General features: G+C 43.7%; 1 protein-coding gene across 9 annotated transcripts in view; it reads right to left on the reverse strand.

Moving 5' to 3' along the window:
- Positions 1-26,675, reverse strand: part of DLG2 (discs large MAGUK scaffold protein 2) — a 1,447,004-nt gene that overhangs the window by 1,242,341 nt on the left and 177,988 nt on the right. For all 9 annotated transcript variants that reach the window (XM_074955894.1, XM_074956046.1, XM_074955852.1 and 6 more), the window contains one exon: positions 5,071-5,216. In XM_074955894.1, coding sequence (XP_074811995.1) covers positions 5,071-5,216 — 146 coding nt within the window. The remainder of the gene's footprint in view (positions 1-5,070; positions 5,217-26,675) is intronic.

A 26,675-nucleotide genomic window follows, 5' to 3' on the forward strand; every position in this document is an offset into this window, starting at 1 on the left:
TCTGTATGCTTGTTGTTAATATGCAAACACATTTTTCATTGGGGAAAACTGTTGTTTCTATCCTAGGTAGCTGGTTTGGCCAGCTCATAATCCCTTGCAGATGTAATAACAAATCGCAAATAAGAAGACTGCCTAGAGTTATTTTATATAGGCATATTATATAAATGTGAAACAAACATGCTCTGGTACATGTGATCTGAGCTAGAGATGTTGCTCATTTCTTTGTTACAGAGCCGAATTCTGCTCTCAGTTACACCTATATAAATCTGGAATAACTCCAGTGAAGTCAATGAAATTTCACTGATATAAGCAGAGAATCAGACTCGTTGTGTCGGATCACACAAACAGGTGTTAGGATTGTTCAAATGCGTGTACTGGTGTCTATAACGGCAAAGGATGAGAAAAAGTATATGTGTAAATTAGCACATGCCCAAATTGATGATAGGAGCTGAAAAATGTATCCCTAAGCGATTTGCCCAAGGACACACAGAATGCATGTCTGAGGTAGAAATAAAGCTTAGGGCTCCTGACTCTCAACATTAGGCCTCCATGAAAAGACCATCCGTTTTCCCTAGGAAATTGGAGTTAGGAAGACCAGAACATTGTGATATGCAGCAATCCAGTCCTCAGTATGGCACTTATCCGATTACGTTAAAACATATTCAAAACAGCACTAAAATGACGCTGACAAAAGTTCTGAGACCCAGGTTATTGGCAAGCTATAGAACAAATACCAAAAACAGAGAGACTCAAATGTAGAGTATGGTTAAGATATTTGTTTCCAACTAATACATCAGGATTTAATAAAAAGAAGCTTGCAGATACCAATTTCTGAATCTTAGCCAAGCAATGTGAGAAGACAGATGCAGGCATATAAAATCATCTCTCTGAATAAAGCACATCTGTATATTATTGCATAGAGTATACTACAACACATAATCTTGCAAAGCCAGGATTCAGAATGATCACACATAAATGGACATTAAATGATGGAAGCTACAAAACCCGAGTTCAAAAGAGTTAAACAGAACTAAAATACTGAATATTCTGTATATCCCCTCCCCTCCCCAATTGCTTCCTTCTGCAGGAGATCATTGTGTTAAATTGTATTACAAGTCAACTGGTGGTGCTGACAAATCTCTACACAGATCTGCGCTGTGTTTGATCAGACAAATATATGCTGCATGAGTTAAATTTAGTAAAGAAAAGACATACAAAACTGTATGTTTTGAACCTAATGAAATATTATGAATAGTCTAATCTAATGACTCTAACACAAGGGTCTCAAAGTCCCAGCCCATGGGCCATCTGCGGCCCGAGATCCTCCCCACTGTGGCCCGCGGAGGGGAGACACATGCAGCCATGCTGCCTGCAATGTCTGCTGCAGGCGCCGCCCCCCACAGCTCCCATTGGCTGAGAGAGACAGATACCATCATTAGTTGCCAGGCAGAGGCAGCCATGGAGGCAGCGTCACTTTTTTCCACAATGAATATAAACAAGTCAAAATACTGACCACAACTATCTGATGCACACCTTGCTGCAGTCCTGAAGGTTTTGACTGCTCAGTCACTGAGGCCAACCATCAACAAACTGACAGAACTGAAGCATTGCCAGGTGTCTGGCAAACACTAAAAACTCTCTGGAAGGTGAAGAATTGTATGAAGTTGTATGCCAGTTTTATTATTTCTAACAAATTTGAAATAAAAAATACAATATAAAAGTTTTCTTTTCTGAACACCATCTTCAGTGACATTATTGGCCCACAGGGAGGATTTGAGGACTGGCACTGGCCCTAAGGTAAATTGAGTTTGAGACCCCTGCTCTAACAGATTAAGTGTAATTGCTGAAATAGAACCGGATTTAGTTCCCAGTAGCTCCAGCCATAGGAATGAAAGTTGTTTCTAGAGAGTTACAAAAATGAAAAAAGAAAACCTACTGAAATTTCATAAACATATACAGATGGTTCTGTGTTTTTCAGACAAGCTACTGACACAAAATAAATTAATGGTTTGATAAATATTCTAGGCAGAAGAATTCTTAAATAAGGGTTTTAGTATGGCAAACTTTAACAAGTAGGCACTTAGACTAAGGACAAAGAAGTAAGTTCAATGTTTGTAACAGCTGAGTGCAAGGATGGCAAGCATTCCTGAAACAAGTGGGAAATAGGAGTATGCATTTCATATATTGTAATTGGATTCCTTTGCAAAATGATTTTTTAAACATCAGAAATGCATGCAGCAACAGGAATTAAATTAACTTTAAGAGCAAGACTCTATGGGGACAACTTCAGAGCAGATGTTAGTTCATTGCTGAGCTGAATGTGGATTTTGTATGTGTGAGATCAATTTATGATGATCAGCTTTCCACATTCATTGTGAGTGGTTCCAATTCAATATGCTGCAAGAATCTGCTCCATGATGTACCCTATGCACGCATAGTCTTTTCATGCTGTGCTACAGGGACAATCAAACTTGTCAAATCAAATCAAATATACAGGGACTATAAGGTGGATAGAAAGCTGGCTAGATCATCAGGCTCAATGGGTAGTGATCAATGGCTCCATGTCGAGTTGGCAGACGGTATCAAGCGGAGTGCCCCAAGGGTCGGTCCAGGGGCCGGTTTTGTTCAATATCTTCATTAATGATCTGGAGGATGGCATGAAATGCACCCTCAGCAAGTTTGCAGATGACACTAAACTGGGAGGAGTGGTAGATATGCTGGAGGGTAGGGATAGGATACAGAGGGGCCTAGACAAATTAGAGGATTGGGCCAAAAGAAATCTGATGAGATTCAACAAGGACAAGTGCAGAGTCCTGCACTTAAGAAGGAAGAATCCCATGCACCGCTCCAGGCTGCGGACTGACTGGCTAAGCGGCAGTTCTGCAGAAAAGTACCTGGGAATTACAGTGGACGAGAAGCTGGATATGAGTCAGCAGTGTGCCCTTGTTGCCAAGAAGGCCAATGGCATATTGGGCTGTTTATAGGAACATTGCCAGCAGATCGAGGGAAGTGATTATTCCCCTCTATTTGGTACTGGTGAGGCCACACCTGGAGTAGTGCATCCAGTTTTGATCCCCCACACTACAGAAGGGATGTGGACAAACTGGAGAAAGTCCAGCGGAGGGCAACGAAAATGATTAGGGGGCTGGAACACATGACTTATGAGGAGAGGCTGAGGGAACTGGGATTGTTTAGTCTGCAGAAGAGAACAGTGAGGGAGGATTTGATAGCAGCCTCCAACTACCTGAAGGGGGGTTCCAAAGAGGATGGAGCTAGACTGTTCTCAGTGGTGGCAGATGACAGAACAAGAAGCAATGGTCTCAAGTTGCAGTGGGGGAGGTCTAGGTTGGATATTAGGAAACACTATTTCACTAGGAGGGTGGTGAAGCACTGGAAAGGGTTACCTAGGGAGTGGTGGAATCTCCATCCTTAGAGGTTTTTAAGGCCCTGCTTGTCAAAGCCCTGGCTGGGATGATTTAGTTGGTGTTGGTCCTGCTTTGAGCAGGGGATTGGACTAGATGACCTCCTGAGGTCCCTTCCAACCCTAATGTCCTATGATTCTATGATCACCTGAAATTGTATGATATAACTTGAATGAATTATGTCTAAAATCCGTCTGTCCACAGATATGTTTCCCCAGGAATGTTGGAAAATTTTTAAACACTGGCCAAATGGGATAGGCACAAAGCATGAATCCACTAAAAATGGTTCAATATTCTTGACAGGTTGATGAAGAGATGAAGTAGCAGAAGGAAAATTCATGGAAGAAGAAGAATGCTGTCTCCAAAACCATTGTTTCTTCCTGGATGGATCAGGTTGTCTCTGATAAAGGTAAGAAGACTGTAGCAGTTGAAAGGGTTGCCTGTAAATAGGCTGCCTACACTGTCTCTTTCTGGTTTGTGGAATATAAATTGCTGTGGTTTTGCTCAAAATCTGAATGTGTCTTTCATTAATTCTGAATGCTTCTTTCCTTATTAATTTCTACCATCAAATTTTTTATTCCTTTAGAGATCCTGTTAGCCATCTATAGTTCCAACCTAGTTTTTGGAACAATCCAATAAGAAATGCCATGTGGAACTGTGATATGTTTCTGAGTTTTTATTTTATTTCAGATTTGTTCTTACAAGTGAATTTGCAGCTCATGGAAGGTGCTGGATTGACAGCGTTGAAAACTAAAATCTTCTCTTTTTTCACAGTTTATACTGTGACAATGCAAATGTCTACCCAGTGTCCTTTGTTCGTGTGCCTTGATCTTGGCCTGGAGATAAGACAGAGCAGTTTGGACTCCATGTCTACTGAATCCGTGGCCTCTCTGCTGAGGTGAATATAATTCACTAGTTTTTGTGGTAGAGTCCACCAGGAAAATCTATCAGTTTAGTTCACGCAGGCTGCCTAGCAGTCTTTGGTCACTATTGACCAGGGATAGAATTGAACCAGGCATAGTAAAGAACAGATTCAAATCCTTCCACCAGCTGCAGACTTTGGTGCCTAGATTTTGTCATCTATGGTGCTTGATATTCCCAGGGCTGAGCTTGAGTTCAGTGGGAGTTGTGGGTGGCAAACACCTCAAAAAGATCAGGTCTAATTTTAGGCACACATGTATAAAAGTTTTGATAGCAACTTTTAGACAATTCTTACATACTCTTACAGAGCTAAGACTGGAACGGTGGTATTTCATATTCAAACAACACAGGCCACTAGCACATGAGCTAAAAGGGTTCACCCTTTATGAGTAGAATTAGGTCCCTTATTCTCCTTGAGGACCACCCACTTGATAAAATCAAACACAAAATATCAGACAAGACAGACAAAGGGTCGAGAAAAGGAAGCACTGCACTCCCCGTTTCACAGGGGAGCTGAAGCACACTGAGATTAAGTGACTTGTGCAAGGTGACAGAGAATGTCTGTGTCAGAGTCAGGAATTGAAGACAGATCTCCTGAGTCTCAGTATAGTAGTATCTCAACCACAAACCACCCTTCCTGAATTAGAAGGCCACCACATGACATTTTCCAACACCTGAGCCGTCAATTTCATTATATATACTTGTAACTATTCATCTATTATGGTACCTCTTGGTTTTTCTGCAGACTTGCATGGCCTGTGGCAGAAGATTTCGTCTTCTCCCATTTCTCTGCAACTTGATTTGCTTCTTCTGTTTTTTGCTCACAGCTTTTTTGGGAGTTTAGCAATGTCACTTCATAAAACTCTTGAATATCTGTTAGTAACGAGAAACAAATAAAAAAGATTTCATTTGATATGCTGGATTTAGCAGTCCTTGGTATTTTTCTGTAACCAGTAAATATTTATGTACTTTAGAAGCTACATTATAATGGTAAACACATAATATTACATTTCTAGCAGAAGCCAACATGCCAATTAGTTTTCTGAATTTTTATTGATCATTTCAAGGAAAATATATGAACAACAACTATTGAGAGACGATTGAGAATGAACATACTGCAATAATAAATGAACAACATATATAAACCAAGATATGGTATGAGATAAGAACAGTTCAAATTATCTTGGAAAACAAACTAGAAACCAAACAGATGTTAGCCATCTAAAAAGCAGCTTACCCCTGACAGCTCTCCAGGTGGTGGAGTAGCTCCTAGTCTTAGCTGCCACTTCAATGGGAACTCTTTTGAAGTGGGCACAGAGGCCATCCTAGTTAGGCCAGGCAGGAACTGCCTCCAGTTACACTAGGCAAACCCCTTCAGAAGTACATCTCACTATTCCAACAGAAGCAGCAGCTCAAGCCAGGACCAGGAGCTGCTGACAGCTACAGCTCTGGACAGCTCAGTTCCCACCTGCCAAAACTGCCTCTGTATTTAATTATTAATGGAAAACATTACGGATTCAAATCTATGTCAATTAAAATACCAGCAAATTGGACTAATCTTCATCTAATTTTTACTGTCTTCACCATCACAAAATAGCTTAGTACTAGTATAAGATGATGAAAAAGGTCTCCGGGTATAAGAAATTGTCCTTTTAAAATGATAAACTGTAATCTATAGAAAGTTATATGAGCACTAATTTGGCAGAGATATTTCACAATTACAAACTTTAGAAGAAACTTACTAAATGGTATAAAAATGGAAAGATCTGTAGGAATGTATAGTTATATAGTGCTTAAGGTCACTTTTCACCATTAAAATTAAAAACTATAACACATTAGCTACAGCAGGAATGCAATTTTTTGTAACCACTGTTAGAATTTGCATAGCAAAGTTACAAGTGTACAGTATATAAGATTCCACACCAAGCCAATTTATATGGCACCTGCAAGAAAAAAAAACACATTAAAGAAATATGTAGTGAACTCTAGGTAAATGCCCTGCAGAAATAAGCTGGAGAAATTGACCTGTGGTTGTTGCATACAGCTGCCACAGTTGTAGTTGTAAGAGTATTATCTGGTTTGACAAGAGTCAGTCAGCAAGGGAAGAGGAAGACATTATTTGCAATTTGATACTAGATTTTGTGTGTTTATTAAAAATAATACACACAATATGTGCATATTAGAGAGAAAGAGAGATGTTCTTTTTAGAAGGTCTTTATCTGCTCTACGAAGACTCTAGGTTTCTCTCTCTAGAAAAATGACTGGTGTGTAGATGAGAGAAGAGCTCTTATACTGGCGTAAACTGAATTTCAGCACACTCTTGTGATTACAAAACCTCATGATGAAGCATAGAGGATTCAATCCCGTCTGTCGCATCACGATACCACAAGCTGAAAGTGCCATCCCTATAGATCAGGGCAGTAACTTGCAGTCAAGGTGTGCACAAAATAGGATCTAAAATATGTGTCACGTGAAATACTCTTGATGTGACAATTCTAGTAATGTGTTTTGAAACTGTTGAATGATCTCCATTGAACAGTGCTGAGGATGGGAATGAGTTGCAGTGGAAGCAACTGGACTGACAGCAGTGTTGGGATCAAGCTAGGACACAGTACTGGGGTTGAGATGGGTGGGGAGGCCATATTTAAAATAGATGCTGCAGCATGGCAGTTGCCATTTCATGTAATCACAAATCTAGTCTTTTTTCTGGATGTGACATATAGGAAGATAAATCGAGTCAAATTACTAAAATCTTATGCAAGTGAAATCTGCATCAGGTATTTACCAAATGCTAAGAAATCCTAAGATCAAGTTTTACTCAAAAATGCCTGTATTAATATTGGCCATCTTGGCGCACACACAAAATCACTCTAATTTTGGCACTAGTGCAAGATGTACTCTATTCCCCAATCCCAAACACTTTCTCAAGGAAGAAACTTGGGCTTGTTTCAAGAATGTTTGATCCCACAGGATTTTATTTATCTCAGCCCAATTAAATACAGTCATTTATTTGTTAAGATAGGGCTGACTTTCTGTATTCAATTATCTCATTTGCATTTGCTGTTCTCTTAGCCTTGCCTGAATAGTTTGTTAAGTTTAACACAATACAATGTACAACCACAAGGAATCTTATACATTCTAACATTAAGTAGCTGTGAAGAGAGCACTGGGGACTTTAAATTTTCTGTATGCAGCCTAATTACTTAATGTTGCATGAGTGGCCCAAAAATGCCTGAAAAAATCATAGAATCATAGAACCATAGAATATCAGGGACCTCAGGAGGTCATCTAGTCCAACCCCCTGCTCAAAGCAGGACCAATCCCCAATCAAATCATCCCAGCCAGGGCTTTGTCAAGCCTGACCTTAAAAACTTCCAAGGAAGGAGATTCTACCACCTCCCTAGGTAACGCATTCCAGTGTTTCACCACCCTCCTAGTGAAAAAGTTTTTCCTAATATCCAACCTAAACCTCCCCCACTGCAACTTGAGACCATTACTCCTTGTCCTGTCCTCTTCTACCACTGAGAATAGTCTAGAACCATCCTCTCTGGAACCACCTCTCAGGTAGTTGAAAGCCGCTATCAAATCCCCCCTCATTTTTCTCTTCTGCAGACTAAACAATCCCAGTTCCCTCAGCCTCTCCTCATAAGTCATGTGTTCCAGACCCCTAATCATTTTTGTTGCCCTTTGCTGGACTCTCTCCAATTTTTCCACATCCTTCTTGTAGTGTGGGGCCCAAAACTGGACACAGTACTCCAGATGAGGCCTCACCAATGTCGAATAGAGGGGAATGATCACATCTCTCGATCTGCTTGCTATGCCCCTACTTATACATCCCAAAATGCCATTGGCCTTCTTGGCAACAAGGGCACACTGCTGACTCATATCCAGCTTCTCGTCCACTGTAACCCCTAGGTCCTTTTCCGCAGAACTGCTGCCTAGCCATTCGGTCCCTAGTCTGTAGCTGTGCATTGGGTTCTTCCGTCCTAAGTGCAGGACCCTGCACTTATCCTTATTGAACCTCATCAGGTTTCTTTTGGCCCAATCCTCCAATTTGTCTAGGTCCCTCTGTATCCTATCCCTGCCCTCCAGTGTATCTACCACTCCTCCCAGTTTAGTATCATCCGCAAATTTGCTGAGAGTGCAATCCACACCATCCTCCAGATCATTTATGAAGATATTGAACAAAACCGGCCACAGGACCGACCCCTGGGGCACTCCACTTGACACCGGCTGCCAACTAGACATGGAGCCATTGATCACTACCCGTTGAGCCCGACAATCTAGCCAACTTTCTACCCACCTTATAGTGCATTCATCCAGCCCATACTTCTTTAACTTGCTGACAAGAATACTGTGGGAGACCGTGTCAAAAGCTTTGCTAAAGTCAAGAAACAATACATCCACTGCTTTCCCTTCATCCACAGAACCAGTAATCTCATCATAGAAGGCGATTAGATCAGGCATGACCTACCCTTGGTGAATCCATGCTGACTGTTCCTGATCACTTTCCTCTCATGTAAGTGCTTCAGGATTGATTCCTTGAGGACCTGCTCCATGATTTTTCTGGGGACTGAGGTGAGGCTCACTGGCCTGTAGTTCCCAGGATCCTCCTTCTTCCCTTTTTTAAAGATTGGCACTACATTAGCCTTTTTCCAGTCATCCGGGACTTCCCCCGTTCGCCACGAGTTTTCAAAGATAATGGCCAATGGCTCTGCAATCACATTCGCCAATTCCTTTAGCACTCTCGGATGCAACTCGTCCGGCCCCATGGACTTGTGCACGTCCAGCTTTTCTAAATAGTCCCTAACCACCTCTTTCTCCACTGAGGGCTGGCCATCTACTCCCCATGTTGTGATGCGCAGCGCAGCAGTCTGGGAGCTGTCCTTGTTAGTGAAGACAGAGGCAAAAAAAGCATTGAGCACATTAGCTTTTTCCACATCCTCTGTCACTAGGTTGCCTCCCTCATTCAGTAAGGGGCCCACACTTTCCTTGGCTTTCTTCTTGTTGCCAACATACCTGAAGAAACCCTTCTTGTTATTCTTGACATCTCTTGCTAGCTGCAGCTCCAGGTGCGATTTGGCCCTCCTGATTTCATTCCTACATGCCTGAGCAATATTTTTATACTCTTCCCTGGTCATATGTCCAACCTTCCACTTCTTGTAAGCTTCTTTTTTATGTTTAAGATCCGCTAGGATTTCACCATTAAGCCAAATGCATCTGTATAACTTTACAAATGTATATGGACACGCATATAATACTAAGCCATGTATTAAATGGTGCAGTCATAAATCTAGTCTAACAAGTCAGCTTCTACCTCAATGATGGTCTCTCTAATAGTTCACAAACTCTCTCCCAAACAACTTATAAGAAGATCCACAAGGGGCCCAATTATCCTCTAAGTTACACTGGGTTGTGCTAGAAATCAGTGGTTCTCAAACTTTTGTATTGGTGACCAATTTCACACAGTAAGCCTCTGAGTGCGACCCCCCCCTTATAAATTAAAAGTACTTTTTTATATTTAACACTATTATAAATGCTAGAGGCGAAGCGGGGCTTGAGGGTGCAGGCTGATACCTCACAACCCCCACAGTTGTGAATCCCTGTGCTAGTGTAACTCCACTGACTTAGTCCTGTTTTACACTAGTGTAAGGGAGAGCAGATTTTGGCCCTTATTAAACGTGGGGCTCATAGTACTGCCTATTATTATGATTGCCCAACACTTCCCATTGTAAGATCCTGTTTTCAGTTGCTTATAACTTTGCCAAACTTTAACCATTTGGGCTGAAATTTTCCATGCCAGGTATCTGCCTCAGGCTGAATTTTTTGGAAAATTGCAGCCAAAAGGTTTTAGTCATTGCAGAGAATGAGGTTAGGAGAAAAATACATTGTTCTGTAATGTTAAAAAATTATTGGGACATTTTCTTAGAAATACCTTAACACTCCCATTGGAAGTCAAAGTCTGACGTAAAGTTCACAACACAACTCCATGGCAGAGTCAGGAACAGAACCCTGAATTCTTAACACCCAGTCCAATGCTCTCCGAACAACATACGTTAGCAGTGAACTACCAACAAATATTTGATGTTATAATCAGGGTGAGAGGGTGGCTACAACAACTAAGACTAATGAGATAAAACTAGTAGGATGAATACTGGGGGGACAAAATCTTAACTGCTTGATCCATGAAACAGCAGACTAATCTTCCAGCGGAAGCTGCAAAAGCCCCAACATTCGAGACATATAAAACTTGTCTGGAAAACATTCTAGAAAGATTCTCTAAAGAACAATCTTGCCCTGGGAGATGTAATAGAAAACTCAATAAGTGTACACCTCTAACTAGTATAATAAAAATAAAATCCATCAAAATAACCTGGGTTAAAATTTAAGATTTACATTTAACTTAACCCTTTAATTTAACATTATAAACCCCACATGGGAATGAATCCCAAGTTTGGAAGAAGCAACAGGCTACAATGTAGAAAAGCTCACTTTTGCAGCTCTCACGCAGCTAGTATCATATAGAGATAACAAGTTCAAGTACTTCCCCTATGGGGATCAGACAATCACACAGCCAAACTATGTTGCATAAAGCCATTTTTCTACACACCTCTCCTGTGCAATATTCTTATCAGCTACAGCAGAAGATCAGGACCCAGGAGTTCAAACCTGTTAGTCAACTCCTGGTGATTAGGGCTGGCTGGGAACTGCTTTTTTGTGTAGTGGGGATTTCCATGATTTCAAAATGTTTTTCCATTCAGAAATATAATGAAAAAAAAAGATTTAAAATTTTCCATCCAACTGAAAATCCCCAGAACAATTCAGTTCGTGTCAATCAAATTTTTCCATTTCTCATCAAATATAAACTTTTGTTCTGATTTCACCTTTTTATATTATATAATATTAAATTTTAAATTTTGAAATAAAAGGTCATTTTGAAATGGAAAATTGAAACCTTCTGTTTTGAAAAATCAAAACATTTCAATTTTTCTTTTCAAATAAACTTTTGACAAAATGTACTCACTTCTGTGAAATGTTTCACTTTCAGCTAATAGACATTTTGCAACACAATGATCATTTCCAACTAGCTCTACTCTGGAGTATAACAAACTAAATAAATCAAGTATTTTCAAAGCAATCATAATGCAAACACAATTAAACCGAGTGCTCAAAGGAGCAAAATTAAGCTGTTCACTCATGGTCACAACTCAGATTTGCCCAGGCCAATTTTATACAGAGAAATCCAGCAAGATTTTCAGCTATGGAGTAGGGAGAGAAGGTAGGTAGTGGACCGAGCGGGATGAGCATAAACAGCAGAACATTGGGAACTATTTAAGAATATGTTACTAAATACCCCCAAATTCACAATCCCACAATCAAGAAAGAAGATTATATGCTGATTAAAAAAACAACCTGCTATAGAGGAGAAGTGATTATATATCTATAATCTGCTTTCACTTCTCCTGCTTTCACTTCTCCTCCATATGAACACAAATGGAAAAAAGGCAATGTTGAAGCTAGGAATTGTATAAAATTGATAAGAGAAGCAAAAGGACATGAGAAAGGACATTGAGAAATCAATGGTCAGCAGAGTTAAGGACAGTAGGAAGTTTTTAAAAGGACAGTAGGAAGTTTTGTTCTTTTAGGAACAAAAAGAATCCTAAAAAAGATACTGGTTGGAAATGGTAGAATTGTCAATAATAATGCAGAAAAGGCAGTAAGTAGTCAAGCAGTAGGTGACGAACAGTGTAACGTTAGACCAGGCTGAAGTTGCATTGAACAGATATTCACACTCAACAGTTGATGGGAAAAGTGAAAATGAGGATTAAACGTGTTTGCCATTTTCGACTTCAAAAGGTATCGGATTCTGATTGGGTGGAAGCATTATGGAAAGTAGCAAAATCATATGGAATTGCAGATTAGATCATCGTTATATATGACAACACTTACAATGCTGCAAGAATTGGTGGAAAATTAAGCAACTGATTCAAGTCAAAGACAAGGGGGGATGGAATCACCTTCGCTTTTCATCATGTATTTAAAGTAGACATTAAAAACATTAGATACGTTTGAGGGCATGACATTGGATGATCTAGCATGAAGCTCCTTAGCTTATGCAACTGACATAGTACAACTGACAGACCCATGTGAATTAATTATGATACTCTTCATTACCCTGGAAAATTGGTGTAGTTGACCTGGAGTTGCAGTAAATGCCAAGAAGACAACGTGTTTGCACCTTGGAAAAGGGACAATAGATTAAGTGTGAAAATGCAGCAGCTGTGAAGCCACAGAACAAGTAAAATCTTATGGGTACTAGGAAGCTTGAACAAAGCCAACGGTTCCCTCAAAACTGAGGTGGAAAGGTGTGGTGCCTTAGCTACAAGTGCTGCAAAGAAATTGATGAAATGGACTGACAAAAACATTACGTTTGGTGCCAACGTGCAAATTTATAAAATCAGAGTACTAACAATATTATTCTATCATCTGCACTTACACATCCACCACCTATCACCCACATACTGACGGTCAATCCAAATGAGCTAATCAAGTATTAGAACAATACCCGCACTGCTTCACGAACTTCCACCAGGTCAACTAGTCGAGCCTCCTACCCCAAGCAGAGTTTGTTTACAACAATGCCAACCATGTCTCCACTAGGCAGAGTCCATTCTATGCCCATTGTGGCTTTCAGCCCCGTTTCCACCTAGCCACACCTGTCAACTCCACTAATCCCACAGCCATAGACTCATGAGGTCCAAGAAGAACTCAAGAAGAACCTCCCTGCACAAGGCCAAGGTGGGCTACAAGCAATACACTCACTGTCAGTGCTAGGGAGGCCCAGCATTCACATCAGGCAACAAGTGTGACTCTCAGCCCAAAACTGCTGCACCAACTGGCCGTGTCATAAACTGAACCAATGACACCTCAGGCTATAGCCCATCAACCAGGTAATCAACCCAGTAACCATGAAGCTTCAGTTAGCCACATCCCTCAAAATACACCAGTATTTCATATATCCTTGCTAAAACCCTACATCAACAACCCTTTCGTTCAGAGAGCCAACCACTGCCCCCTCTGGTGTGGATCCATTGAGACGATGAGTGTCAGGTCCACAAGATACTGGACTCAAAAAATCAGGCATGGCTCCCTCTGATATCTTGTGGACTGTGAAGCTACGACCCAGAAGAGCAATGCTGGGAGCCTGCACCCCAAGTCCATGCCTCTGACCTCATGGCAGCCTTCTAGGCAGCCTAACCAAACAAACCCAGGACAGCAGGGTGTGCTTGTGGGATGGGTAATGTAAAGCCAGACGGGCCTAGAACCAAGAACTGCAGAGCTCCCACATAGCTGGCATCTTCATGCTGCCACTAGCAGTAGGGGTCTTACAGACAGCAGTTCCCTGCCTCCTGATTGGCTCCGCACACTATATAAATCTAGGGGGTGTTGCACAATGTGTCCAGGGAACAGTGTGGATTCTCTATAGCTGACCTGGCCATTCCTTGCTCCTGAACTTGGGGTTTCTACCTCAGCTTGATTTGGACTTTGCCGTCTGACTAGGACCCTGAAACCTGACTTGGACTCTGACCCTTGGTATCAAACCTGGCATTGAATCTGATTATGCCCTCCTGTGCTGCTCACTGCCTCAGGTTTCCCCCTACTCTGACCATTAGTCCTCTCTGCCTGGGTTGGGATCCTGAAAAATCTGACCTAGAGGCTGACCACCAATTATATGGCAGGACATCGTGACCAGGCTGGGCTTAGAGGAACAAGCCATGAACAGGAAAGAGTGTACTGCTCCCAGTTTTCACAAGGAAGCTCTGGGATGAAAAAAGACCACGAGAGCAGTAACTCAGGAGCATGTTAAATAGCAGTGACCCAAGTTAGACATTCCAAATCAGCAAGTTTGGATAATTTGCATCCTAGAGTTTTTAAAAGGCTGACCAAAGAGTTCTCTGGACCATTGATGTTGATATTTTAATAAGTCTTGGAACACTGGAGAACTTCCAGAGGACTGGAAGAAAGCTAATGTTGTGCCAGTATTTTAAAAGGGTAAATGGGATGACCTGGGTCATTATAGGTCTGTCAACCTAACATCAATTTCAGGGGGGAAAATGGAATGGCTGATATGGGGCTCAGTTAGCAAAGAATTAGAGGCGGATAATATAATTAATACCAATCAAAATGAGTTTATGGAAAATAGATCTTGTCAAACAAAATTGGTATTTGTTTTGATGAGATTACAAATTTGATTAATAAAGATAATAGTATTAATGTAATATATTTAGATTTCTGTAAGGCATTTGACTTGGTACTTCATGACATTTTGATTAAGAAACTAGAATGACACAAAATCAATAAGGCTCACATTAACTGAATTAAAAACCAGCTAACTGATAGGTCTCAAAATGCAAACGTAAATGGGAAATTGTAGGATTCATAAAGGTTTATGCGCTTGGCAACATTCAGGGCACACCCGGAGTGTTGTGTAGGAGTAGTGCACACACTGCTCCATCCAAGGGCATCAACCTTGGAATCTCGCCAAGATGATATGAACCGTGGGAAGCCTCTCAGGACTGGGCTCAAGGCCCGAGAGCAAGGAATGCGGTAGATAGAAATTGGTAAATAAGAATGTTAAACAAAGCCAGTGTATTCCTTTTATCTGTTGGAGAATGTAATGCGCGGGGGGAGAGAGAGAATAAAGGGGAAGGTGGAAAGCTGACAGGGGGAAGCCCGTTAGCAGAGACCAGCCTGCTTGCTTGCTAAAAGCTGTGTGCTGTCTTGCCATTGAACCGCCACAACTGGCGCCCAAACATGGGGCCCTCAGCACTCACCTCGCCCGGCAAGGGTTTCAGACGCATCACTCACCCGCTTCGTGGATCCCGGTGAGTATTTTTCATTGTGGTAAGTATGGGAAGCTCCCTCTCTGCTTTGCAAGTGCAACACCGCAATGAGCTACAGTATTTGCTGCGTAAGGCTCAGCATGACTGCCCCACTCGAGAACTCACTCTCCTGCTACAGGAGGTGAGTGCCCAGTGCCCATGGTACCCTGAAGCCGGAACCCTTAAGCTAGCGGACTGGGAGCGGTTGGGCCAGACATTGCATGAAGAGCCTCGGGCGCCCGTGCAGGCTTTACATGCCTGGCACCTCTGCCGCGACGCGATACAGCGTGTCGCCTCGGACAGGCCCTCCCTCGCGAGGCTGGTGATCTCGCCACGCCCGTCCGCTCCTGCAGCCATCCCCCCTCCTGACAATGCGAAACAGTGTGTCGCCTCAGAAAGACCCTCTCCCGCGCCAACAGAGGGGCTGCCGATCCCGCCACCCCCGTCCGCTCCTGCAACCATCCCTCCCCCTCCTTCGCCCCCAGTGCCTCTATTACCACCGCCTCCCTGGCCTTCCCCACCGGAGCCGGTGTGTGATCGCCCTCCGCTCGTGGGGCCCCATGCTCCGGAGCCCCCCGGGGGGTCGTCTGCATCTGCTCAGGGGCTTTCGCTGGTGCAACAAATGGTTCACGCAGCGAGGACTCGCTCAGATATTACAGTAGAGGAGCTGGCTGATCTGGTCTCAGTTTGTCCGGTGACCTGGCAGGATGATGGCCAGGGCAACCAGGTTGCAAACTGGGTCAGTTTGCCTTACTCGGTGATCAGAGAGGTAAAGAAAGCGATTCGCGAGTTCGGCCTGACTAGCACGTATGTGCGTGGTCTCATTGAAGGGCTAGGTAGTGGGTACTCCCTGATCCCTGAAGATTGGAAGGCGCTGTTGCGCATGATGCTGACACCTAGTCAGTATGTTATTTGGCTTAGTGAGTATCGGCAGATGGCGGAACGCCAGGCCCAGGTTTATAGAGAGCAAGGTATCATTTATGAGCAGTTGGCAGGGGAGGGCCAGTTTGCTACCGTTCAGCTGCAGTCTCAACTCCCTCAGGCCGTCTTCCCCATTATTTCCGCCTGCGCCCAGCATGCTTTCCGGAAGGTCCCGGATTCGGCAGGCCTACCAAAAGCTTTGCCAGTATCCGTCAGGGTGCATCAGAGTCCTTTATGGATTTTACCAACAGATTGCAGGAGGCTATCCTCCGACAGGTGGATAACCCTGCGGCAGCTCAGGAGATCCTGCTAAAAATGGCGGTTGAAAATGCGAACGAGGATTGCCGCCGTGCTCTCCAGGCTGCACAAGCCTCTGGAATTTTAGAGCTGTCGGACATGCTGCGGGCGTGCCAAAACATCGGAACCCAAGCACATAAAGCTGGAGTTCTGGCCGCCGCCCTGCGGAAAAGCAGGAAGGAGGGGAAGCGTTGTTACCGCTGTGGTAAGGAGGGTCACTTTCAGCGGGAGTGCCGCTCATCGACGGCACCCGCTCGCCCCTCAAAGGAGTGCCCCAAGTGTCGGAAGGGCTATCACTGGGCTAATCAGTGTCGTAGCGGGTCGGGAAACCGCACGACGGGTCCCCCCCGAACCCAGGGCCAAACGGGGGTGTTTCCCACTCAGACAACTGTTCCTCTGCCTTACAATCCATAGACTCCATGAGGGCGGCGACTGCCGAAGTGCAGGGCTTGATTTGCTTATGCAGGAGGACGCTGATTTTCAGTTGCTGGGGGAGGTTTGCGCCATACCTACACAGGTGACGGGACCTCTCCCTGCCGGATTTGTGGGTCTGGTTCTCCCTCGCTCACACGCTGGGAAACAGGGTTTTTTTGTCATCCCCGGGGTCATTGACGCCGATTACACCGGCGTTATTAAGGTTCAGGTATGGACCCATCTTCCACAGTTGCTCCCACGTGGACGGTCAATTGCACAATTGATTTTAGTCCCCTATCAGGTGCCAGCCGCAGAGGATCGAACCCGGGGCGGAGGCGGCTTTGGATCTACGCTGTCTCAGTTGCCGTCTCACAACACGTCCTCTCCACTTGTTGCTCTGACAATGTTGGTCTGCCCCTCGAAACCTCAGTTAACACTTCTCTTAAATAATGTTCCTTTTACAGGGTTGGTGGACACTGGAGCTGACGTTACGGTGATTCATGATCCGGAGTGGCCGGTCGGTTGGCCAACAGTTCCTTCTAAAGAGTTGTGGGGGATCGGGGGTAGCAAACCCGGGCGCCAAAGTTTGTCTTGGGTCACGGTCTCTAAACCGGGAGGCCGTGCCCTTGCTACAATCCGCCCTTTTGTACTCCCTGTCCACCTCAATATTTGGGGCCGTGATTTACTTACAAAGCTGGACACCACCCTCGATATTAATATATAATGGCCCAAAATCCTCCCTCACCCACCTTGCCATCCGCATTACCATTGGTATGGCAATCCTTAGAGCCCGTATGGATTGACCATGGCCCCTCCCTCTAGAAAAGCTGAAAGCGCTTCATTCACTTGTACAACAATATTTGCATGCACAGCGCTTGGAGAGCTTTACTAGTCCTTGGAACTAGCTGCTGTTATTTTGGCCTTTCAACTTTTTGCTGATTGTCCCTTTAATTTGATTGTGGACACGCATTACGTTTATCAGGTAATTGATTATTTACCCCTTGCCCTTATTACCCCTCAGGTCGATGCGGACCTCCTTTGCCTGTTTCTGTCCTTACAGTATCTCATCACCACTCGTAATTTCCCTTATTTTGTTGCTCATATTCGCAGTCATACCCCTCTGCCTGGGCTACTCACTGAAGGCAATGCGCGCGCCGATCGCGCGTTACGTGGTCAGGTAAATTCCCTTTTTTCTGACCCCATTGAAAGCCATGCCTTTTTTCATTAGTCTGCCTCTGTCTTGGCCCGACAGTTTCACATTCCTGCTGATCATGCACGTTCTATTGTTCGTTCCTGCCCCCACTGTGCCGCTGCTGCCCCTACCTGTTTTTATGACGTTAACCCTAGAGGTACCGCAGCGAATCAGCTGTGGCAAATGGATGTCACTCACGTGCCACAATTCTGCCCCTATTCGTTTTTACATGTTTTTATTGATACCTATTTGGGATTCCTTTGGGCGACCCCACAGCATGGGGAAGCGACTCCCAAAGTTATTCACCATTTGCTAGCCTGTTTTGCTGTTATGGGTCACCCGAGCCAGAAAAAAACGGATAATGCCCCAGCCTATTGCTCCACAGCACTTTTCACCTTTTGTGCCCAATGGGACGTCCGTCTCAAACACGGGATCCCTTATAATTCCACAGGCCAAGCTATTGTTGAACGTGCAAATCGCACGCTAAAAATCTTGCTCGACAAACAATTAAAACAAGGGGAGCTGCGTCTCCGAATCTTAGGAGACATTCAGCAACAACTGCATATCCTTTTGTTTACTTTAAATAATTTAACGCTGAACGCAGATCAGCAGACCCCCGCGGATCGGCATTTTCACAAATCCGAGGTATTGGAAAGACCCCATGTCTATTACCGTCGCTGCCCGATCCGCAATGGTTGGGCCCAGTGCCTTTAATTACTTGGAGTCGGGGATATGCTGCTGTGTTTCTCCCTGCAGGACCGTTGTGGGTTCCAGCCGGTGTGTGCGACCGGCACTGAAACAGCATGGCGTGGCACCAGGGGCTGTCGAACCCCATACCGGAGTTTCAGCTGACCTTGGAGGAGAATGCGGTGCCTCCCGGGTCGACAACAGCGGGACGGAAACGGAAGAGGCATAGCGTCCCAAGCCAGCCCGTGACATGGGGAGCAGTAAAAGCATTGGTCGCCGCGGCTCAATGAAGACTGGCAGCAAACCAACAGCCAGAGACTCCTGAGACTTGGTTTGTGGCAACTCTCGCCCAAATTACTGCTAATTCTGTATTGATTGTATGCCTTTTGTGCCTGCTATTTCCTGGAGGGGTTGACTCGGGAGCGCTTCCTCCGTTACAGGCCCGAATGACATATAACCTATGGGAAAGATTGGCTTCAATAGCAAATGTTACCCACTTTTGTTTATTTGATTTTGTAGCAGCTGAAGAATTGTTAGGTACGTGCCTTATTTCAGTATGTCATTACCCTGAGGAAATTGGGAATGAGATGATGCTCGCTGCTTACTCGAACCTCTCTTCCCAGTACTCTAGCATGGCTAATTGGGGCCCGGCCAATTACACTTTACCTTCTTAAGCTTATTTTTTGCTGCTGCTGTGTACAATGTATTCCTTTTTGTTAAGGCTTTGTCGAGACCCGCCCTGGCAGGCTCCACGAGTTATGACCTTGTCTGTCCACGAGTTAATTGGCTTGCAAATGCAAATTGATGGCTACCATGAGATGGCCGAGCACAAATAAACAAAAAAGGAGGGGATGTAGGATTCATAAAGGTTTATGCGCTTGGCAACATTCAGGGCACACCCGGAGTGTTGTGTAGGAGTAGTGCACACACTGCTCCATCCAAGGGCATCAACCTTGGAATCTCGCCAAGATGATATGAACCGTGGGAAGCCTCTCAGGACTGGGCTCAAGGCCCGAGAGCAAGGAATGCGGTAGATAGAAATTGGTAAATAAGAATGTTAAATAAAGCCAGTGTATTCCTTTTATCTGTTGGAGAATGTAATGCGCGGGGGGAGAGAGAGAATAAAGGGGAAGGTGGAAAGCTGACGGGGGAAGCCCGTTAGCAGAGACCAGCCTGCTTGCTTGCTAAAAGCTGTGTGCTGTCTTGTCATTGAACCGCCACAGGAAATCATCATTAAGCAGATGTGTTTTTAGTAAAGTCCTGCAGGGATCTCTTCTTGGCCCTACTTTATTAAACATTTTTATAAATGATCTGGAAGAAAACATAAAATAATTACAGATAAAGTTTGCAGATGAACCAAAGACTTGGAGTGGTATATAATGAAACGGACAGGTCACTGATACAGAGTGATCTGGATCATTTGGTAAGCTGGGTGCAAGCCAACAACAGGCGTTTGATGGGGGACTCTACCCTGGGAGACAAGATAAAACTTGAGGGTCACAGTGGATAATCAACTGAACATGAATTCTCAGTGTAATCCTGTGGCCAAAAGGGCTAATGCAATCCTTGGATCTATAAATAGAGGCATATTCAGTAGGAGTAGAGAGGCTATATTACCTTTGTATTTGGCACTGGTGCAACTACTGCTGGAATACTATGAAAAACAAGGTAGGTGATGTAATATCTTTTATTGGACCAACTTCTATTGGTGAGAGAGACAAGCTGACGTGATTAGGCCCTATGATGGGGTCCCCTGAATAGATATGCGGACACAGTTGGCAATGGGCTTTGTTGCAAGGATAGGTTCCTAGGTTAGTGGTTCTGTTGTGTGGTGTGTGGTTGCTGGTGAGTATTTGCTTCAGGTTGGGGGGCTGTCTGTAGGCAAGGACTGGCCTGTCTCCCAAGATCTGTGAGAGTGATGGGTCATCCTTCAGGATAGGTTGTAGATCCTTGATGATGCTTTGGAGAGGTTTTAGTTGGGGGCTGAAGGTGATGGCTAGTGGCGTTCTGTTATTTTCTTTGTTGGGCCTGTCCTGTAGTAGGTGACTTCTGGGTACTCTTCTGACACCATCATAGGGCCTAATCACATCAGCCACAATATCAGAGGCTCGTTCACCTGTACATCTACCAATGTGATATATGCCATCATGTGCCAGCAATGCCCCTCTGCAATGTACATTGGTCAAACTGGACAGTCTCTACGTAAAAGAATAAATGGACACAAATCAGACGTCAAGAATTTTATATATAACATTCAAAAACCAGTTGGAGAACACTTCAATCTCTCTGGTCACTCGATTACAGACCTAAAAGTGGCAATACTTCAACAAAAAAACTTCAAAAACAGACTCCAACGAGAGACTGCTGAATTGGAATTAATTTGCAAACTGGAAACAATTAACTTAGGCTTGAATAGAGACTGGGAGTGGATGGGTCATTACACAAAGTAAAAGCATTTCTCCATGTTTATCCCCCCCACACACCCCCCACTGTTCCTCAGATGTTCTTGTCAACTGCTGGAAATGGCCCACCTTGATTATCACTACAAAAGTCCCCCCCCACCCCGCACTGGTAATAGCTCACCTTAAGTGATCACTCTGGTTACAGTTTTCAGAGTAGCAGCCGTGTTAGCCTGTATTCGCAAAAAGAAAAGGAGTACTTGTGGCACCTTAGAGACTAACAAATTTATTTGAGCATAAGCTTTCGTGAGCTACAGCTCACTTCATTGGATGCATCCGATGAAGTGAGCTGTAGCTCACGAAAACTTATGCTCAAATAAATTTGTTAGTCTTTAAGATGCCACAAGTATTCCTTTTCTTTCTGGTTACAGTGTGTATGGTAACACCCATTGTTTCATGTTCTCTATGTATATAAATCTCCACACTGTATTTTCCACTGAATGCATCCGATGAAGTGAGCTGTAGCTCACGAAAGCTTATGCTCAAATAAATTTGTTAGTCCCTAAGGTGCTACAAGTACTCCTTTTCTTCTTTCAATCTATTTAGTTTACAAAGAGAAGGTTAAGGGGTAACTGGATCACAAACAGAACTGAAATTTTATAACAGAAGGCTCCTCAGTCTGGCAGACAAAGGTAAAACAAGATCTAATGTCTGGAAGCGCAATCTAGCCAAATTTGGACTAGAAATAGGGCACAATTTTTTAACAGTGGGAGTAATTAACCATTGGAACAATTTACCAAGTGTTGTGGTGGATGCACCATCACTGGCAATTTTTAAATCATATTTTTTCTAAAAGGTAAGCTCTATTTCAAACAGGACTTAGGTCAAGGAAGTCTTATGGCCTATGTCATGCAACACGTCTGATTAGATTATCATTGTGGTGCCTTCTGGCCCTATAATGTATGAAAAGAATCAGAGGAGCACAGAGCAATTTTTTTTTCCTTTTTCTCTTTTTCCTACTGGTTAATTACCCCAAGGCTGGAATACTGTTCATCCTTGTGCATGAGCATGTGTAATGTAGAGAGTAAGTAGATTTAAGTGGTAGGCACTGTATCCTGCAGGGAACTGGAATAAGGCTCAAGGCCATTACACACCCACTCCCTTACTCAAATGCACTGTGTGAAAGAGTCTGCTTGTGAACAGAGAAAAAACATGCCTGAGAGGACATAAGTGTGAGGAATCAGAGCTAGTCTCCAGGCAACCTAATAAGCATAGCTGCCCTGCAAACGGGCTGCCTGACTGGCTGCGGCACCTGATTGGGCTAGCAGGCCAGCTCATAAACAAGCAGCACCAGCAGCTTGCTGGTTGCTCGGTGCTCACGCCCACCACAGTGACTACTCCTGTGTTGCCTTGTTCCTGCAGGACAGCCCTATCCCTGCCTGAAAACCCACCTTGTTGTTTCCTGCTAACTCCAGGTGATTCTGGCTCCGAGCGTCGGCTCAAGTCTCTGGCTTTTACTCTTGGCTCTGTTACTCTGTTTCTGACCTCTGACTTGACTCCTGGCTCTGGCTTCTGACTCCTGCCACCAGCTCTGGCCCTAGCCCCAACACTCAGTTCCCAACACCTGCTCCTACCACTAGGCCCAATGCCCGCTCCAACCACTAGGTTAGATCTCCCTCATCCTGGTCACCTGGCAATAAGTTTAACCACATTCTTCATCACGTTAATGAGGCAATTAGTTACATATTCTTTTCTTAAGGCTTACTACTGCTATGATGTAGAAGTAGCATGGTGACCATGCAACAGGGCATCAAAGGCAAGATCAGATTCTCCTGTGCTCTGTACTCTGGTCATCACTTTTTGCCTTGTGCTTACATCTGTATGTCTCCACTTTGCACCAGACAAAGTCAGGTCCTCAATTAACCAGTTAGTGTTTTTTCTGGTTAAGTGAAGCAAAAGCACTATAACCAGTGTGATTAACAGGAGGAAGAGGGGACACCCTACCCACCCTCTAGCCCTGAGACTACATCTATACTATGAGCTAGGGGTGTGATTTTCCCACTCATGTACACAAACACACACTAGCTCTCAGTGAGCTGGCATGAGTATAAATAGCAGGGTAACCTGGGTAGCAGCAGCTGAGCCGTGCCAAGTACATACCCATTGGTTTTGGCTGTTCTAGATGATTTTCAAGCAGAAGTCTCACACTGTGCTTTTCTCTCTCTCCTTTCTTTTTGTTTTTTGGTTTTGGGTTTTGGGTTTTTTTGTTTCTGCAGAGGAAAAGTGATTAAGAGGAGGCTGCCCATTTTACAAATATTTTTACTTTCCCAGTGTTTCCTGGAAAAAATATTGCCAACAGCAAATGAGAAAAGTTTCCCTGTATTCAACCCCCAAACAATGTTCTAATTTAAGTCTCTCTGCTGTCGCATAGCATGCTGTACCATGGCAACTTATGTCAACTGACGTTCACACAATGTGGTTCTGAAATGTTTTTAAGTGTTTATTTAGGTCATTGGTGCGGATACGTAATGATCAGAATGCTTTTTTACATTCCTTCTTCAGGTTATCACACCACAAAGGAATTCCTCTTAACCCAAAATATTAACACGCAATACAGCCCTACTTATGTTAGCCAAACCAAAAGGATCACTGTTCGTGAGGCCCAATTCTCCCTATATTTACACCAGTGTAACTCCGGTCACTTCAGTTATATTATGTCTGATTTACAACAGTGACACTGGGATCAGAATCAGGAGGATGTGACACTGGGATCAGAATCAGGAGGATGTGTCACATAGACAGGAGGAGAGAGATACATTCCAAATATTTATTTTATCTGTCTTGTATTTACAAAGCAAGCAGGGGGCGTGACAGGGAGCAGGGAGACAACTGGCATCAGCATGTTCTTTAGAGTGCAGTCTACCTGATACTGTCTGTATTTAATATAACAAGAACAATTAAGCTTGAAAGGATAACCTTGTATATCACTTGATTTGGTTACACTGTGTGTTTCAGCAAACACTTCCTCCCTTGTGACTTACTGTACCTGTCATCACTATAGACAGACTTCCCACTGACTTCAATGGGCTTTGGATCAGGCTCACAGGAAGCATATACACCCAGACTACAAATGACCAAGAACTGTTTTCTCCATCTTTGCCTGGCAAAATGAGTGAGCTTTTCTGTCTGATGTGAACTTACTACCATTCTGTCTTCTCAAGACCGGATTATTGTAATACATTCTACATGGGGCCATGTCTTGAGTCCATTTGGAAAGGACACCAGGGCACCAGGATCTGCTCAGTCTGCCTGTTGATTTCCAAGTAAAGCTTGATATGTCGGTTTTTAGCACTAAAGTCCTAAATGGTTTGAGACCTAATTACCCAAGAGACCACCCTGTCCCTGTGCCACTCTGCCACAGTTCCAAACAGAGGAACTAGAGCCAGATATCCCTTGAAATAAAAGGGAAGGAACAGCTGGCAGGGTGTTCTTGTGGAGGGCCCAGTGGCTCTGGAATTTGCATCCCACATTGGTCTTCAAGAGCCCTGACTTGTTAATGTTGTGCAGCCCATCTGTTTTCCAGGGATGAGGTGGATCGGGGGCTAAGGAGATAACTAGGGGAGGCCTTCCAACATGACCTCTTTTCTTGCCAGGTAATTCTGGGCAGTCAATTTGACTATAGCGAGGGATTGTATGCGATAGGGTGTATTTTAACATGTTATAAGGGCACCCAGAGCACAGGAAGTACTATATAAATCAAAACAAATAGTTATAGGCTCTTGGTGCAAGTACTTTTCTTTACTAAGGGAACATATGTCTAAATGGCATCATTTATATCCTGGGGAGCAGATTGTGTGAGGTCAACCTCAGCCATCTGGTCTGAGTTATTCGCTTGGAGCAAGGAGGAGGGTAAGATGTCATTCAAGAAGAAAAAACAGAAATGGATTGCAGTGTAGAAATAGCAGGGAAGTGATCAGTGAATGTACCAGCCTGCCAAGAGACGTCTTTAAAGGCACTGTCAATGAAAAGGTTCCAAAACAAGATTAGATAACACACTCCATACAACACAGCTTCGGAGATGGTGTCTTTCATGCAAAATGTATCCAGAATGGATTAAGTAATAGTAAAAGCTTTATACAGTAGCAAAGGGAGAGAGAAATTACAAAGCAAAGGAGGACAAACATCTTCAGATTAAATTTGGTGGATTCTCTGTAACTTGAAGTCATTAAATCGTGATTTGAGGACTTCAGTAACTCAGCCAGAGGTTATAGCTCAATTACAGGATTGGGCGGGCGAGGTTCTGTGGCCTGCCATGTGCAGGATGTCAGACTAGATGATCAGAACAGTCCCTTCTGGCCTTAAAGTCTATGAGTATAAGTTTGAAACTGAACTTTGGTATCAGCAGACACTATCACCTAACCCTCTAATTAGGTTGCAGGTGTCAAGATGTTGCCCAGCCTTGCGATCCTAATGGGCTCACCACTACTCCACAGAGTCCTCACTGCAGCAGTAGCCAGAAATGCCATTTCTGTCATCTGCTCATCGAAAGACTACACCTCCTCTGTTTGACTGAGCACTAGCCCTGGGAATCCATCCTTACTCACCTCCAGCTTGGAGTAACACAACCAGTGCCATGGTTTCACTGCAAAGGACAAGCAGAACATTCATCTGCTCCAATAAGCCAGTTAGCAGATGCCAGCAAGTCAGTGGCAAAACCAAGGTCTCTTGATTCCGAGGCCACTGACCCTTCTGCTGAACACACTGCCTTTAATAGAATTAGTAATATTTATTGAGTAAGGACACTTAATAAAAGAACCCAATACTATTTCAATATCTCTATTCAGTGAATGGGGCTGTTGTCTACCTTCTTGTACCTGAACCAATGCTCCATCTGAAATCCTGCCTAAGGATTCCCACATCTACTACTGGCTTGACCCTTTGCTGTTTCTTGTTGGAGCGGACTATGGCACTGGTTGTGTTAGTCCAAGCTGGAGGTGAGTTAGGATGGATTCCCAGAAGCCACACTTTGGGGAAACAGAGTAATCATTTAAGACCATCTGGTTACAATATTGAATGTAGTACCACAACTTGATTTGCATTGCCTGAGCTCTTACTTCTTGTAATTTATATATACACATCCTTGATATGACAATATGCTATTAAAAATTGATTATAGTTACTGTCTGTGGTTCCTTATGTTTTCTACAGAAATTGACAAAAAAGGTGCAGAAAGACAGGGTCAACAAATGCACAGAATCCTGATTAAAAGTAAACATAATGGGTGAAATTAGAAAATGTAGTATTCAATTCTGCTCATTTTGATTCTGAACGCAAAACCTTAAGTGAGCTTTAAGTTGCAGCAAAGCCAAGTAACAAATGAATGCCCTTGCTGCACACTCAGAATTCCACCTGTGTGTGCACAAATAGCTATGTGTAGATATGAGATTTTACTCATACAAAGTGTGAGAATGTGCATGCGTGCATGTGTGCATGCACCCTTTATTTATTTAGTGGATCAGGTTTACTTATACACTCTGGC

Source organism: Natator depressus, chromosome 1 (genome assembly GCF_965152275.1).
Source record: "Natator depressus isolate rNatDep1 chromosome 1, rNatDep2.hap1, whole genome shotgun sequence".
NCBI classification, from domain to species: domain Eukaryota; kingdom Metazoa; phylum Chordata; order Testudines; family Cheloniidae; genus Natator; species Natator depressus.